Source organism: Arvicanthis niloticus, chromosome 6 (genome assembly GCF_011762505.2).
Source record: "Arvicanthis niloticus isolate mArvNil1 chromosome 6, mArvNil1.pat.X, whole genome shotgun sequence".
Lineage (NCBI taxonomy): Eukaryota > Metazoa > Chordata > Mammalia > Rodentia > Muridae > Arvicanthis > Arvicanthis niloticus.
This window is the reverse complement of record NC_047663.1, coordinates 63,036,136-63,054,234: the sequence shown is the minus strand read 5'-3', so window position 1 is coordinate 63,054,234 and position 18,099 is coordinate 63,036,136. Positions and strand designations below refer to the sequence as shown.

The 18,099-nt window shown below is 44.6% G+C and overlaps 1 protein-coding gene across 1 annotated transcript; it reads left to right on the top strand.

The window, feature by feature from the left end:
• Positions 1 to 10,834: 10,834 nt before the first annotated feature.
• On the top strand, positions 10,835 to 15,867 carry LOC117710309 (protein RoBo-1-like). Its single transcript, XM_034505049.2, has 6 exons — positions 10,835 to 10,941; positions 11,441 to 11,530; positions 11,950 to 12,060; positions 12,475 to 12,627; positions 13,542 to 13,673; positions 15,468 to 15,867. Exons 2-6 carry the CDS (start codon positions 11,458 to 11,460, stop codon positions 15,743 to 15,745), a joined length of 747 nt encoding a protein of 248 aa, XP_034360940.1. The 5' UTR covers positions 10,835 to 10,941; positions 11,441 to 11,457; the 3' UTR covers positions 15,746 to 15,867.
• Positions 15,868 to 18,099: the final 2,232 nt, after the last annotated feature.

Genomic DNA, 18,099 nt, shown 5'->3' with positions numbered 1-18,099 from the left:
TGGACCACCCACCCCAGCAACAGAGAGGCCCCCGGTTGCTGAGGAGTCCCTGTCCCCAACACTGAACATCTCCTCAAAATTTCTTTCCCAGACTCCATAACAACAGGAGGGACTTAGGGAGCCCTCCATACTCTCTTAAATACCATCAACAAACTGCACCCCCAAAAGAAGCATCTTTAAGTTTATACTTAGAAGACATTCACAGAAAATTCAAAATTCTAAGCTTGTGACTATGAAAATAGTTGTCAAGCCTAGATTCATAACTTATTAGAAAGTTATTGATTAATAGGTGAAAACTTTGAACTTTGGAAAGTTTATATTATGTGTCCATTTTAAGCTTTATTTTCTAGAACCACTAATAAATTTACTCTTCGATCAAATTAACACAAGTGAGATTTTATTTACTATGATCAGTCACTATTTTCTCGTTTGGAAAAAGATAAATAAACAGGTCTTCTGAATGTCAACTTTATCTTAAATGTCACGAGTTATAATCTGGCCAGGGTTTCGGGGAGACTAAGAGGGCTGAGATCTTTATTATTCTAGGTAATGGATAATAAAGGCTTGAAGATCACACACACACATCCAGCTGAAGAGTTAGGGCCACAGCTGTAAGCACCAGAGACCTGAGATATTTTCTTTTTGGTGAAGCACATAGGCCCAACTGAAGACTGTCACTGTGCCAAGGAAGGCGTATGACTCTACACCATGGATTACTTTCTATGTGTTATTTTTACTTAAAAAAGAGGAAGAAAAAGGGAAGCAGGCTGCCAATGTACAGCCTGTATAAGTTAGGGATTTGTATGTTAGAGGCATTTAAAAAGTATTTGTACATTTTATCATCTTTTTTTGTTTTGTTTTGTTTTTTGAGACAGGGTTTCTCTGTGTAGCCCTGGCTATCCTGGAACACGTAGACCAAGCTGGCCTTGAACTCAGAAATCTACCTGCCTCTGCCTCCTAAGTGCTGGGATTAAAGGTGTGCGCCACCACTGCCCGGCCCACATTTTGTCATCTTATACAGAGTAATTCAAACCTTAAATGTAATGTTGACCACCACTGTACTCTTCTTGCTTCAGTGTACTGAGAGCTTGTATAATAGGCATGTATTTTCAAGTCTGAGCATCACTATCACCACCACCACCACCACCACCATCACCATCATCATTACCATCATCATCATCATCATCATCATCATCATCATCATCATCATCATCATTATATTCTTTCTAGTGTGGTAAGGTTTAAATACATAATAGAGTATAAAATCACCATTGTCTCTGGACTTCTGTAAAGTCTGAAGGTATCTGACCAGAAGTTGTACATCTCAAGCTAAGATACCCACCATGGGCTTGTGGCATCCGATCTACTGATGCCAACAGCAGGGTGGCTGCCTGGCTTGGGGAATCAGAGGAGCTGCAGCTGCTGTGTGGTATCTGAATTTATAAGGGGTTCACTGAGCAGATGAGGCTCAGTGTCTGATCACTAGTTCCCGTGCCAGACTGGCGTTTGACCACACCCACACCTAGTGCTGTAGACTAAGTTGTTCGTGGAGGGCTTCTGAGGGCAGGAGGTTGAGGCAACAGAACTCATCTTTAACAAGTGTGTCAAGGGCCTTGAATCTATGATGTCACTGGATCTAGGTAGTTGTTCTGTTACATCTTGGGACTGAGGGGTAGCATGCAATAATGCAGATGCCAAAGAGACAGATGGGACTCCTCTTGCCATCCACCATTGTGCTGAGGAATACAAGCTTCTACTGCAGGTCAAAGGATCAGCATATGGTGGCCTCATGTTCACTACAGGCCCATAAGCTCCCTCGCTCTCAAGAAAAAAGCCTTTCTACTTCTAGGAGAATTTTGGGACAGGGTTCTGAGAACTGTCCTGACCAATGGGCTGAGATGAACGGCCACAAGGGTGGTTAGGGGCAACAGCTGTAGGCCTGTGGACTCCCTCTTCACTTCCATTCTTTCGTGGGCCAGGATTTTAATATATGAATAACTACCTTGGATCCTACTTTCTCAGGATGTCAATCATACACTTTGTGAATTTGTAACTTTTTTCTTATCCCTCAGCACACACATTCTGGCTTTATAAAGCTAGTTGAATCCAAGGCCTTCATTCCTGCGCTGTGTTTTTAGGTACATGAGCGATTTTCAAGTATAGGCCAGGAACAGCTCCGGTCTATACAATACAGACCTTGTGGTTATTTTTTTCACCACAGTGAGCCTCTGTTCAGAGTGCTTGCCTATTAACGATGCCTATTTTTTTGTAAACCAAAGCTGGGTTTATGGTATATAGACCTTGTTACCCCTTCTACCTTGAGAAGGTAGGAAAGTAGGTTTTCATTGGACTGCTCATGATGTAAATTCCTGCTGGGAGATTGGAAATTAGTCTAAAGCATAGCTTCTTAAGCTGTCAATCATGACCTCAATGTGGGGGTTGTAAAACCAACCAACCAACCAACCAACCAACCAACCAACCAACCAACCAACCAATCAACACATTGGCAACAGTAAAGACTCCTCATTATATAATGACAAAAAGCTAATTCAAAATCGACAACACCCTGAGTCTAGGCTGTGTGTTGGAACACTTGCCCCTGTTGTATCCCATTTTCACTGACACCTTGGTTCTGGACACATAGGTGTTCTGCTCCTCCTGCCATGCCACACAATGCTGACAAACTCTGCCTGAAACACAACAGCTCAAATTGAGACTACTGTATGTTATGAATGTGGTGTTTTCTTTGTATACATCAAGTTTGCCACTCCTTTAGAAACATAAGTAGTTACACCAATGAGACTTTAAATATTTCCTAGCATCGTTCATAAGCACATGACTATCAAGCTAGCCAATTTCTGGCTATACTCTATTAGAATGCTTGAATTAAAAAGTCACTGTTTGAGTTGGTGACCCGTTTCATAGGAAAAAGGTCCAATCAACTTTGGATTGGAATAGGGCAGAATTTCCAATAATTCTGAAATGCCTCTAAATATATGTATTTAGGAAAAGCTGCCTTCTCAGGATTTATGATTATAAAATCTCTGTGTATATATTGAAAATGCTATATATCCTGTACTATCTGTGTATGTTTATGTAAGTGTATGTGTGCCACGATGCTTGTATGGAGTTCTATGATGATTTCAATAAGAATAGCCTCCATAGGCTCATATATTTGAATGTTTAGTCATCAGAGAGTGGCTCTATTTGAGGTGTGGCCTTCTTGGAAGACATGTGTCACCAGGGCTGGGCTTTGAGGTTTCAAAAGCCCGAGTCAGTCCTAGTGTCTCTTTGCTCCTGCTGCCTGTGGATCTAAATACAGAACTCTAAATTACGTCTCCAGCATCATGTCTGCCTGCCTGCTACCATCTTTCTTGCCATAGTCATAGACTAAGAACTGCAAGCCCCAATTAAATGCTTTCTTTATAACATCTGCCTTGGTCATGATGTCTCTTCACAGCAATAGAACACTGACTAAGGTGAGGCCCCTTTCCACCACGTCGAGTCAGGGTCTCTCTTGTGCTATGTTGAGTACTCTTTTAGCTGGCTATGAGGTTCTGGGTGACCCTCCTTTCCTGTCTCCCATCTCGCCTTCAGATGAAATTGTTAATGTACATCATTGCATATGACTTTTTCATATGGATTCTGGTGATCAAACTCAAGTTGTCAGTCTTATGTGACAGGCACTTTTATCTCATGAACCATCTTTGCAGCACTATTTAATTTTTTTCGATATAAAAAGAAACAACTTTATTGTTAGAACCTGGACCCTCCAGCTGCAGCCTCTATTTCTTCTCAGAGGGCTAATATACTCCCCCCATCCCATTTGCCTTCCAGATAGCAAAACCTTAAATGGAGAAATGTTCCAAGCAACACAAGTGACCACTGTCATCTCTCATACTAACTCTACCCTTTATTCTCCCAGATGCCTCTGTCCAGAAATGTCTTTGGGACTTTTTGCACACCGACATTAATCAGAACTATAAGAAAACAGTCTCCTAATCTAGTGGATGATGTCATCTGACTTTGGACCTATTTCCTTATGACAGAACACCATCCATCTTCCTCCTGGCTCTCTTTACACATTCATGAAGTTCTTTGTGCCTGATGATACATGTGGCAGCAATTTAAGCAGTGGGACTTTGCCTTTTCTTCACATTCAGAAACTCACTGAAATCCTTCCACATGGAGACCTGCCAACTCAGTCAGAGGTCTCCACTAGATGTGTGTGAAATTGCTTTAGTACACGACAAAAGATGACGCTGGTTCCACCAAAGCTAAGTGCCCACTATAAAAGCAGGTTCAATGAGACAATATGCAAAGAATCTCAAAAGTCACAAACTTAATCTTCAATTCCTACAGGGTAATCAAAAACATGTCCGGAAGTCCCTGAGGCTGTTGTAGTCATATGACATGTGAAAGGTGACAATGGGCTTGCTATCCTTTGGCTCTTCAGAAGCATCAGCTGACTGGAGCTTTTGCTCTGCACAATCTCATGAGGCCCTTCCAGTTGTATGTGCAATTCCAATGATGTCTATGGTAGACAAAAAATAAAGAGAAATGGAGAGAGGACCTGAATGTGCAGGAGCATTGGTGACAACTGCCAGGTGTTAGTTCCCAGAAAATGGCTTCAGGTGGAGCTATAGGTATCAGAAGTTCATGTTCTCCAGGTCTTCAGATGTCTTGGGATAAAGGTCCATCTCTCTAATACATGCAGTTCAGAACCACAGCCCAGAATTCACGTTGGCAGTCAAACTCCTAGGTTCAAGGTTATCATCATAGCTTTAGATCTAAATGCTTAGGGTAATCTGCTCTGCTCTTATAAGGAATGCTCTAGATGCTTTCCCCATGCCTGTTTAAGGGACTGTGGGGAAGCTGAATCTCTATTCTGCACATCTGTAGAGTGACGGGGCTGGCTAGCACCTCAATTTAGCCCCATTTATTGGAGTGAGCCTGTTCACCTTCTCAATCTAGTCTATGGCTTCCTTATCCTACATCTAACCTAGCAGTTAGCATCCAACATTCTGCCCACATCTACCTGTCCATCATCTCATGGCCTGGACCAGAGCCACCATTTCATCCACCTGGGAGCTCACAATCCATTAACTAACCAACCAATCATCCCAACTGGTCAAGTTGAAAGCAAACAAAGGAGTAATTCTTTCAAATGGTGTCTAGACTTCAAATCTCCAGCATTTCTTCTTTAACCAGATCACTTATAGAGTGCAGCTTGCTGCTGACACAGCTACCAGTCCTCAGATAGCACTGAGGTGATGCTCCATAGTGGTGAGCCCATGTTCTTCAATTTAACCAAAGCCATTGAAAATTGATGTTGCAGAATCAGTCAACACCAGGACTCTAAAGTCCAGCTTCCAGCGTCATGAGAATATAAACTCTGCTCTTTCTGCCCTCCCTCTGCCACGATGCCCACTTAAGTGTCATGTTTTGTTTTAATTCTAACAACAGATGCGAATAATTGGATCTGCTTTCTTTTCTTTTATGGGGTTACTAAGGCCATTTCCATGCAAGTATGTATTTTCAGTCTTCCCTCCAGACCACACTAACTCCTTCTCTCTAGTCCCTTGTTCCCCTACAGACTTCCTCTCCTGCTTTCATGTCAGCTGTACATATATGTGTTGCTGAACCCAAATAATGCTACTCACTTGCTACCCACCCCAATGTTCTGGGTTCTTGAGTACTCAAGACACACACGCAGCCTTATATTTTAATATGCCTTAAGCAGCTTAATGGCTGGGACGCTTCTAAACATCCACATGGCTAACACACTCTCCTCCAATATTTCTGAGTTATTACTTACTAAAACTTATATTCCATCTGGCTGCCCTGGATCCAGACCAACAGCCCTCTTAGGCTGAATTCCCCAGCACCTACGTAATGGCTATGTTCTTTGTCCGTCACCTCTCAGGCATGGCCTCTATTCCTTTCCCAGCATGGTGGCTATCTTCATTCATGTTTCTTCCTCAGGCCCTTGCCCAGGAATTCTGAAGTCTTGCCTCTGTTTCCCTGCCCAGCTGCTGGCTGCCGGCTATTTTATTTACCAATCAAAACCAACTGGGGGCAGGATCCTTCAGCATCTTATGTGCAGAAGTGCGGATTCTTGTGCAATTTGGGGGACCAAATTAACATAATATAAGCAGCACTACACCACGTCCACAGCATGTTTGGTTTTATGTGTCCATTAAACATACGGCCCACAACGGAAGAAGGTATGTGATACTTCTCTTTCTGAGGTTGATATCTCACAGAGTGTGATCATCTCCGGTAATATCCATTTTCTTACAGACAACTTCATTCTTCTAGATGGCTGAGAAACCCAAACCATCCATGTTTTCTTTACTTTTTCCTCTGTTTTGGAAAATCTATGTCCTTTATATGACTTTGTCATATAATTTGGGAGCAATGCTGCAGTGAACACTGATGTGTAGATACCTCTGTGATACCTTAATTCAGAGTCCCAGGAGTGCCACAGCTGGGCCATATGATAGGCCTATTTTTAGTTTTTTGAGGACTATTTGTGTTGATTTCCACAGTAGCTGTGTTAGTTATAATCTGCTCAGGACTCTGGGATTCCTTTTGGCCCATATAATAGTCATTATTTGATATTATTTGATTTCTTGATTCTTTGACTAGGATGTGATGGCATCAAGTTTCCTTGATGGGTCTGCCAAGCCAGCCACGTTTCTACTAGGTACCACTTGAAATCACTCTGAGGTATGTGCAGCTCTGAGGGCTGATGCTGCTCCTTCAGAGCCTGGTTTGTCTTTTCTTTCAGCTAGGAAACTTGGCTCTCCTAGCTTATTTTCTTAAACTTTGCAAGTGTTTTTGGGAAATGTATGAGATTTTATGGCTCAAAATGCCCTCACCATTTACAGGGCTCACTGTGGTTGCTTATGGGGAGACAGAGTAGTTGCCAGAGCTCTTGACAAACTTCACTGAGTTCTGCTGTTTGGATGGTGAGCTCTTTTGTCATAGACTTGCAGATTCACACCCACCATGGGGATGAGAATGTGACTTTCAGACCTGAATGAATCCAGTTTCTCCGACAAGGCCTTTACTGCCAGCTTCCTTAAGGCTGCCATGTTTGAGCATTGCTGTTTATAACATAGAATAGTCTATCAGGACCCCGTGGGCTAGCCTGTAGTTCTTGATCCCAACATTATAACTTACCCAGAATTCTCTTTAAGAAAGACAATGTTTCTTTAGAGCTGTTCTAGTCATCTTCTAGTCTACCTAAGCATGAGCTTAGAAGCACTGCTGTAATAACACAGTGGGATGACACACGACACACCATCTGTTCGGGTGATCCCGGAAGCTGGAAGTGTGACATCCAGGGTCAGCAGGTCTCATTTCTCTGAGGCTCTGTTTCTGGACTGTGGTCAGCATCTTCCCCTGTATTTACATTGCTTGCACTCAGCATATGTTGAGTCCTGACCTTTTGTTGGATAAAGACCCAGAGGAATGACCTTGCCTTTATCCATTTCTAGGAAGACAGTGCTTTTAAATAAAGTTATATTCTGGGGTGCAGGGATTCTGTCTTCTGTATGTCTTTAAATGTCTGTTTTCTAATTTTGGAGACTCTTTTGTTGCTAACAACAAGTAGATCTCAGTCTCCCCCTTCTTTTAGTTCATCCACATGTTTGAACATTGGCTCATGAGCAGGTGACTATGCCCTGTCCTCAGGTAAGGGAGGGTCAGAAAGGTTGAAAGTTCAAGACTGGGGACACCGCCCTTGGGTCAGAACTTGTAATTGAGGAAGGGCTGGAGAGCTCTTGCCTGTTTCTTGACACAAAGGTGATGGCAGTAGGTAGAGGAAGGCTCATAAAACACTCAGATGGATATTTCTTTATTTTTCTTCTTTCTTTCTTTTAACAATTTTTTAATTAATCATTCCATCCATTTACATCTCAAATGATATTCCACTTCCTGGTTACCCCTCCACCACCTCCCATTCCAAATCTGCCCTCCCCCTCCCTTTTGCCTGTTTAAGAGTGCTCCCTCACCCACCTACACTCTCCTGCCCCATCATTCCAGAATTCCCCTACTCTGGGGCATCAAACCTCCCTGGGACCAAGGACCTCCCCTCTTGTTGCTGTAGGGCGAGGCCATCCTCTGCTACATATGTATCTGGAGCCAAAGATCTCTTTCCTTACACTCCTTGGTTGATGGTCTAGTCTCTGGGAGAACTGGGTGGTCAGGCCAGCCAATGTTGTCCTTCCTGTGGGGTTGCAATCCACCTCTGCTACTCCAGTCCTCCTGCCAGCTCCCCCACCAGGTTCTTTGAGTCCAGCCTGATGGTTGGCTCTGAGCATCTGCCTCTGCATTGGTCTGTTGCTGGCTGGACCTCCCCAGGAACTGCCACACTTGGTTCCTGTCCATAAGCACCTCTTGACCAAGGCAACAGTGTTGGGTTTGGTGTCTGCAGACATGATGTATCCTCGGTGGGGCCGTTCCCCAGTTGGCCCTTCCTTCAGCCTCTGTCCCATTTTTTGTCCCTGTTCTTCCTTTAGACAGAAACATCTCTGGGTTAAAAGAACTTTGAGATGGGTGGGTGGTTCCATTCCTCCACCAGGAGCCATGACTATCTACTGGAGGTGGTCTCCACAGGTTCTATCTCCCCATTCTCTGCGCATTACAGCTAAAGTCAGTCCCATTGGGTCCTGGGAGCCTCACGTTTCTCTGGTGTCTGGGACCCACCAATGGCAATCCCCATCAGATAGATATTTCTGTTTAAAGAAAGAAAACATGTGCCAGCATTTGTGGAGATGAAGGGTGTGGGCCGATACTGTACCATTTGCTCACCTTCTCAGTGGATTTAGCTGAAACTGGAACTTGAATTGGTTGTGGGGTGTTTCCCCATTAATGTTTGGGGCCTGGTAGTTGTACAAATAGTGGGCTTAGTTCTGTGAAGTTCTGGCTGTTGCACAAAGAGTAAGTGTTGAGATAGAAAGCTCAGGGAACACGAGTAGAAATAATTATTCCTTTATGGAACTCTGCATTCTCTCTCTCTCTCTCTCTCTCTCTCTCTCTCTCTCTCTCTCTCTCTCTCTCTTTCCCTCTCTCTCTCCCTCCCTCTTTTCTCCCCCTCTTTCCTTCTCTCTCACCTCTTCCTCCTCCTTCACCCCCTCTCTCCCTCCCTCTTTTCTCCCCCTCTCTCTTTCTCTCTCACCTCTTCCTCCTCCTTCACCCCTCTCTCTCCCCTTCCTCTTTCCCTCCTACCCCCTCTTTACTAGATAGGGTTCTATTATGAATCCCTGAATGCTTAGAAATCTTTTTGTAAATCAAGGCTTGTCTGGAAATTCACAAGGATCTGCCAGTCTCTTCCTTCTGAGTGCTGGGATTAAAGTCATCTGTCACACCATTAAGTCATACTCATTTTTTTCCTGCAACATTTTGCTGAAGTGTCCCAAATGTTTTGCTGGCTAATTCTCAGAAAGCCTGAACTTCCAGATGGATGACCTGATGCTTATCTGACCCAGCCAAATGCAGAGAAACAGTTTAGATGAGAAAATGCTGGCACTGCTGATCCCTCCTTGATGGTTTAATTAGATGTAGGAAAAGGAATCTGTTGACCAGGTTAGGGAGGTAGACAGGCTCCTTGGTGTGGCACCAGCCTACCCAAAGCTGGCTACAGTTGTGTGCAACAGAGATCAAATCTCCCCACAGCCCATTACATAGGTGGAGGGAGAGTATCTGTGTGTGATCATGTAAGATCATGCCAGCCAGTTCAGGTTATTTGGGTAGTCTTAATCTGGGAAGGGTAAGAATTACATGACTGCCTGAGTGAATGCCTAGCTAGCTGTGGTGCTTAATGATATATTGGACAAGTAGGCTATCATCCCAGGCATCTGAAAGCCTGGAGAACCTCTGATCACCGTGGTGCTTGCTGAAGACACTTGTTAGGTCTGGGTACTAATAGACACCTTGCTAGTGTTCTTACTGCTCTTGTAGACTTGAGTTATGCCTCCATCTCTGTTTATTTCTTGGACATGGTGGACAACAGTCTTGACCATCAAGGGCAAAGTTCAACTTTCTTCTTTCTTGGGGCTCCATGTCAAGGCTTGGTTGATCTTTGTGTCTGTCAAAATGTTCCTTTCAATAGTTCTACACTCCAGACTCTCCTGTAAAAATATTTCCTATCATACCTCCTATGCTCCAGTCTCAGGGAGTCTGGAAGCCATTCTGTTCCTTTTCTGCAGCCCTGGCATTGATCAACATAATGGGTTGCTAGGTGGTTTCTCTCTGATCTCCATGCCTGCCGAACAGTCCTGGATTTTGAGGAAATGTAATTAAGATTTGGACAATTGCAGAAGGGCAGATGAATTGTGAATCTTTCTTGTTTATCTCTTCATTAAATATGTAGGCTGGTATAGAGTTAGCAGGAGTTTGGCATAAAAAGCATGAGGGATGACAAAGAATATGTTTTAGAGAAATGTACTCAGTTCCTTTCTAGCCGAGATGCACATGGGTCTTGGGTCTGGTTCTGGGTGGGAAGACTGGAATCCATGAGAGGCAATTCTGGGAATTTGCATGGAGGAAAAGTGGCGGGTGGTAACCACATGCCACAGGCCATGATGCTATACTCTGCAACTTGTGATTGCCTAAACTATCTCCTGAAGCTCAGTGGAGGCCCAGGACCATTATAACCTCTTCCCCATCCCCAGCAGCCAGAGGTTAGGAAGCACTGTTCTGATCGTACCAATCTCTCTCTAGAAGATCCGGAAGTTTAGTGCACCTGGCTTCATGCCAAGATACTCTTTACAATGCCTTAATTGACAGACAATGGTCCTCTGGGCTATAAAAGCGACAGCAAGGCAGAAAAGTCCTCATTTCATCCTTTCTCTAGGTGAGATCTTTCTCTAGGTGAGATCGCTTCCTCTCCAGCTCAAAGCAGTCCTTTCCGAAGAGCAGGAATTCTTCTCGGTGAGCATTTCCAGTGTGGGTTGTGACACCTGGTGATGGAGGCCAGCTGTTAGGGGGAAGGTGACTTAGGAAGTAAGTGGTGAACCCATGTCCTTAGCTAAGGGTCTGATTGCTCTTGAACACCATCGCCTAGAATTTTCTAGTACATAGAGAACCTCTCTACCTGCCTCCCCCACCTCCAGAGGAGTCATTTCTTGGCTAATTCAGCCATTTCATTTGTGGAAGGAGATCTACCATCTTCTAGACCCACCCAAGTAAGGAAGACTTTTCCCTTGATGCTTCTATGACCAACATGGCATCTTTTATTGTTTTTCACCCCTCAAAGTGCTGTATGTAGCACAAAGCTAGGACTTCAAAATTCTGGTTTACAGAATAATTGAGTAAATGAACAGCTGAATGAATGAACAACTGGACAGCACAGTCTAGTATGTGGGTTACCGGGTTCCATGGCTGAGCCCCGCAGCTCTGACTCTTTCATCTTCATCTGGGCCTCATGCAGTGTTCTTGGGAGTCATCATGTCCTGGTCCTCAGTCTCGAAGAGCCTCCTTGCTGTCTGTGTTATCACGGAGTTTGCTGTGATCTTTGCGGGTAAGAGTCAAAAGGGGGGGGGGGTTGGAGAGATGACTCTGAGCTGAGGAGCACTTGCTGATCTTGCAGAGGACCTGGGTTCAGTTCCCAGCACCCACAGAACTCATAACTGTCTGTAACTCTAGTTCCAGGAGAACCAACACACTCTTCTGGTCTTACACATATTTGATGCACTTAAACACATGCATGCAAATCACTAATACACATAAAAAATGAACATAGATAAATAAATCCTAAGAAAAGAGAGAGTCAACAAGAGATCCCTTTCTCCCAAAGATGGGAAGAGGAGGTGGGTAGATCATGGGCTGCTCAAGTGGCGAGCTTCATGGCTCCTAGATTCCTAGGACCCTTTGTGTGTTGGAAACAGCGGCTGCAGTGCCCTTTGACGACTTTTTGCTCATGTTTATTTCTTCCTTCAGAGAATTTCACCTGTGAACATTCTTTATGTATAAATGGAGACTGTCTGATCAATGGTTCATGTGAGACCTCTAAAAGCTGCTTCAGCCAAACACAGGAACTTAAAATGCCAGGTAAGCCACCCCTCATTCCGTTATGCCTCTTTCAACTTATCTTCCCTTGGTCTCAGGCTGGAGCTGGGAGTGTAGCTTCTCCAAGGTGGTGGGAATGAAGCACAGGGCCAAAGCAAAGGTCTCAGAGACACTGGCTCCCCATCAACTTCATTCACCCAGTTTGGAGTGGTCACTCCCACCCTACCCTACTTTTCCTTGCAGTGGTGGGAATCAAACTCACAGCGTCTTGCATGCTAAGCTCTACCTCAGAACACCCTGTTTGTAACCAATCATCCCTCTGTAGCTTTGTTCTCTGAAACAGAGGGTCCCTCTGGAGAAGTAAGAATATGAAGTGATGGAACAGAATTTATTTCCACTTCATTCTCTCTGGGGCTCAGAAGGAACAATTTTATGAGGGGTTTTGGTTTTCTGCAGAACTGTCCAGAAGCCAAACTTTGCATGAGAAAGGCTGTTCTCCAGATGAATGTACTGAACTGGCATTCTCAGCCACACTGGGGGACCAACGGACATTTAGATATGACCATCGATGCTGTGCTGCTGATACATGCAACCAAACAGACACGCAATGTGAGTGAAGTAACATTCATCTCTGTCTGATACCTGTTCTGTGGCCCCTCTGGCTTTTGTAGACTTCTCCCTGCACTGGGATGCAGAAATGCTGCTCGCTTGTCTTTCTTTTGTCCGAGGCCACTGCCCTTTGGAAGTGCAAGGGTAGATACAAGCCTTATGCTGGGTGGGAAAATGAGTGACAGTTGAAAGCCATGGCTTGAAACTTATTCTTGTGAGCCTATTGATTTAAATGTGCTTTCCCCCAACCCTCCAGCTGAGAGACTTTATTTTCACCTATTTAATTCCTCATCTTTGTTTTTTGTTGTGGACATGGAATCTTGTTATGTTTCCCAGGCTTGTCTTGAATTTCTAGACTTAAGTAATCCTCCTGTCTCAGCCTCCTAAGTAGGAGTGTGTGCGTGCGTGTGTGTGTGTGTGTATGCATGTGCATGTGTGCGTTTGTCTGTCGGTCTCTCTGTGTGTTTTTCTCTCTCTGTGTGTGTGTCTGTTTGTCTGTCTTTATCTCTCTCTCTCTCTCTCTCTCTCTCTCTCTCTCTCTCTCTGTGTCTGTCTATCTGTCTGTCTGTGTGTGTGTGTTGGTTGTACCTTGCTAATTCCTCACCCTTTGATCAGCATTTATTTTAGATCACAGATTATCTTCTTTTCTGATATCTAGAAATTTTTCTCCTGCCACAGTAGAGAGGCAAGTGACTGAAGAAACGTGGAGATAGTTGGGTGTACAACCATTACCAAAGGATCTCGGGAACCTGTCCCCCATCCATTCTTCTCACAGCATTTTAGTTGTATTTTTGTTTTGTTTCGCACAATCGTGAAAGATCAATGATATTGGATCTGGTGAGGGAGTGCTGTTCTCAGCTATTGTTTCCTGCCTACTCCTCATGATTAACACTTTTTTAAATCTCCCCACTCAGCATCTCAGGTGCCTGCAGAAGCCAATGGTGTTCAGTGTCTTGCCTGCTATATGGAGGCAGGCATACAGTGTACTCCAACTCTCTTAAATTGCACGGGGAGCGAGACGAAGTGTGTTTCAGTTATTGGCACAGGTATGACTATCTCTTTAAGCATCATGATGTTCACACTGTTAAGGGTATAGTGTGTCTGCCATTCATCACCACATGCCAATTATGCCACAACCTAACAGGTGAAAACGGAAAATATTTATCAGCACTTGATATCCACAAGTCTATACGCAGGAAACAGCATTGCTGAGTGGTTGTCTCAGGGTGTCTCGTCAAGCTGAGTTCTGCTGTCAGCTGTGGTCTGTCAGATGCCCAGAGTGTCTCATGGTCAGATGGGAGATCTGCTTCCCAGCTCGTTCTTGGCTTTTGGTGGTTCTCTCTTTCTCTTCCTGTGGCCTCCCCACAGGCTGCAGGTGTTCTCCTAGCGTATCCTCTTGCTTCCCTCTCTGAGTAACCGATGAGAAACCTCCCTCTTGGAGTAACTGATAAGAAACTGGAAGTAGGGCCCAGCAGTGCAGCTGAGATTTTTCAAGCCCTCTTCTCAGAAGTGACTTATCATTTCAGCTCGTGCCCTGTTGGTCACATAGATCAACCTCAATGTAACATACATGGGTTTGACAGACTCAATACTTGGGCACCTCTGTTAGGAGATACACCTGATGGGGGCAGAGCACCCTAGAAGTTGTTTTCCCCACAGAGCGAGGGGAACAAGGGTCCAAGTGTTTGGTTGTCTCTCTGAACCTCAGGAGAAGACATTGTCCCAAGAAAGGAGTTGACAGAAAAAGTGTTGAGGTAGGAGCTAGGGATTGAGGGAAACAGATTTTTAAAAAAGTGCTTGCCATAGAGGAGTCGGGTCTAGTTTGGGCACTTGTGTCGCTGAGATATTCTGGAATGGGACCTTGATCAGAAGTGCACAGTGGCAACAGTTGAGTTCCAGGTACCATTCTCACTTATGTTGTGACAGCTCAGAGCCCACCAATAAGCACTCAAGTTTTGCTTAAAGCCACAGGCTTTAGTAAAATGCTTAGAATTTCCTATGTAGGAGAGATGTATGTATTCGTTGTGAGAGACACAGATATGTTTCAGGGATTAACTGCAAAAATTACCATAGGGTTTTTCTTCTGGATATACTGTTGGGATGAGCTAGCAACCCCTGATGAGAACACAGGAAGTTGTGTGGAATAGGCAGTGTTTTAAGAGCTGATTGAGTGGTGGACTGAGAACTTGGTGGGATTGGAGGCAGGCTATGCTTTGGTTTGAAACACATTTTGACAGAGGTTATGGGGTGAGCAAGGGAAGGACTCTTTGTCCACATGAGTTAAATGAACGAGGAAAATGAGGTGTCACAGAATGCAGAGGAGGGTTGAAGCCATCCATAGTGGGATAGGCCTCTACCTTAGTTTACCTCAGGAAACAGAGACAACCAGTGCGTTCCATACATATTATCATAGGGAACTCAAAGCCCTCAGAAGAAGAGATGTCAGTTGGTGGGGGATCCATAATATTTTCCTCAATGGAGCTTGGGTAGAGTAGACAGGTACCTTAGAAGGGTTTTAGCCAACATGAAGGCCCTACATCTTCCCGTGTGCCTCAAGGTCATCTTTCCTAGTGAGTGGGCATCCAGAGGCCCCAGTGTTAGTTTTGTGTCTGAGATGTGAGGGTCTCTGTAAGGTTCCTTCTAAACTGGGAGAGACAATAGCATCAGTGGATACTAAAGCTGGGCCTCTGCATGCATGGGATGGTGCTGGACGCATGCATCTCAGGCAAGAGGCAGAAGTTGTGGATTCTGGACCAACCTAAGCACAGTTTCCTTTCCTAATGGATGTGGGTGAGGAGGGCAGAAGAAAGGGGAAATTAATTCCTGTGTCTTTTCCTCAGATGCTGGAATCAATAGTCCCCCTTCGATAGTGATGATTGGAGTGGGCTGTGCGACAGAAAGCGCCTGCAACTTGAATATGACAGTTTTAAAAACTGTAAACATTCATTCCTTCTGCTCCAGTGGGTTTTCTGTACTTCCAACCTCCTCGCCAACTACAGATAGCACGGGCCTTCCACCTACGACCTCAACAGCTACAGATAGCACGGGCCTTCAACTTAAATCCTTCTCAGCAGTACTAGTACTGATTAGTCTCCTCTTGCTGAAAGTCTTTTTCTGATCTTCCCGGCTCAGGCTATCCCATAGTCCTACACACACAATTGGAGGGCTTGCTTCAGTGAGAATTAAAAGTTGGCAACTGCTTGATGTTTTTGTATTTCATTATTAAAATCTCCAATTCATTTTCAGTTTTACTTAATTTTAAAAATTGTGTGCACATGTATTCGTGTGTGTGTGTGTGTGTGTTGCTAGTGGAGTCCAGGTGAGTTCAGAAGAGAGTGTCAGGTTCCCTTCTACTGGAGTTACAGGTATTGTGAAATGCTTGATGTGGGTGCTAAGAACTGAACTCCTGTCCTCTGTAAGAACATGCTTTTAATTGCTGGGCCATCTCTCCAGGCCCCTATGAGCCATTCGGTAACAACCTCTTCTTCTTTATTTGTAACATGTCCAAGGCATCTGAGATGATACTCACGAGATTCTTCTTATCATTGAGAATCCATCTATCTTTGAGCAACATATCCTGGAACATATCTTTTCTGATGGTTAATCTCTACTCAAAATCTATTCTTATTAAGGGAAATGAGTTTGAATGGATAATTCAGGCCCCGGGAGGATCATTTCTCACAGTTTATAATAGGACATCTCTAGTATAGCCAGATGTGGTGGTACACAAGCCCAACACTCAGGATGCTGGGCAGGGGGATACTGCATGTCTGAAGTCATCATGTGTTTCACAGTGAGTTTCGGGATAGCCAGGACTGCATAGCAAGACCTTGTTCCAAAAAATAGAATAAGATAAAACAAAGTACAAATAAAAGAGGAATCATTGCCATCTGCTCTGTACTTCTGTAGTTCAGGAGGGATGAGTGCCAGGCAGAGGCTGTCTGCCAACAAAGTTGTAAATACTCATTTGAAATTATGAAGATAGTAGTTCTAAGGTCCCTAAAACCTGCCCCCTCCCTCACGGCAGGATTTGGACTATTGTTAGCTTCTACCCTTCCTCCTGTGATGCCAGTGTGGCCAGGGGACTCTGAGGGAACTCACTAAGGGCTGTGGCTATCTTTGGGAGAGGATTCAGCTGACACAAAGCATGTTAGATTACCAGGAGAGCAGTCCTTTGACAGAGTTATTGCAGGAGCTTTTCTCCAAGGAGTTCTGGACACGATGCATGGTGTTTGATACGCTGTTTGGTAAAAAATAAGAAAACCCCTTCCATTGCCTCCTGGTGAAACAGTGCAACAGGGTGTGGCATGTCATAGACCATCGTGTCAGGAAGCTGGAGAGACAGTCTGCTTTGTGAGCCTAAGGACCAGGGAAGGAGTTTCTCTGCCTGTAATTGTCTGCATGGAGAGACATGGTGGTGGCAATCAACCAGCTCCCTGTCACTACCCCTGGCTCCTCCTTGGGTGTGTTTCTACAATGAAGGCTTGGCACTCTCTAAGCCCCAGTTCCCACCCTTCTCATCTGTCAAACAATACATGAAGGTTGCAGTCAGGACCTCCCTTTGTTCCTGTAACTATTGCCCCACTGGATCAAACCCACCTGACACCAGAGACCTTTGCCCATTCTCTGTGGCTACCATATCCTCCTCAGAAGCCCCTCTGACCTACCAGCCCTTGGGTTTGTGAGCCACAGTACATCACCTGCTCTGGCATCTGTCCTCTCTCTGCTGCCTGCATGCTCACATGTGTTGCTATGGTCCCTTGTGTAGCACTTCAGCTGCTTAGCCTTCCTCTCCTGTCTGGATTCTAGGACTCCTCAGGTCTGGCTGTGTGTGCATTTACATCACCTTCCTGGAAGCAGGAAAGCAATCTCTAATTTGCATTGCGCTGGGTCCCAGTGCTCTGCACAGTTGTCTCGTGGAGCTTGTAGACACCTTATTCACAGGTCAAAGGAGGATAAAGCTGGGGCTTTTAGCCTTCTTTTTCTGTCCATGTCCTTTATATTAAGTCTTCAGGTTGTATTCTTGCTCAGCTCAGCACATCGCATTTAGTCTAGTGAGGGGAGTCTCAGAACTGGCGGTACCTATTTTTAGCCCTAAATTTGCCTACAAAGACATGAAGAATAACTGAGACTCCTGATGGTCAGATTTTCCAGTCTATTCAGCCCCCCTAGAGGATACTTCTCTACTCATTGTCCAGCAACAGCAGAGACTTTCAGACCACCCCAGAGTGAGGTTAGCCCCCAAATCGAAGCAGTTGCCCCACAAGACAAGCAAGTTTGTCTATGGAGAGCTTTTGAGGGCTCTTGGCAGGAATCTGACATTGGACAAGGACAAGGAAATGGGCTTCAGGCAGGAATCTGACATTGGGCCATGACAAGGAAGTAAGTTCATGCAGGAATCTAATTTAGGCTAAAACAGAGAGGTAATTTCAGTCAGGAATCTAAATCTTAGGCTAAAGCAAAGCAGTCGGC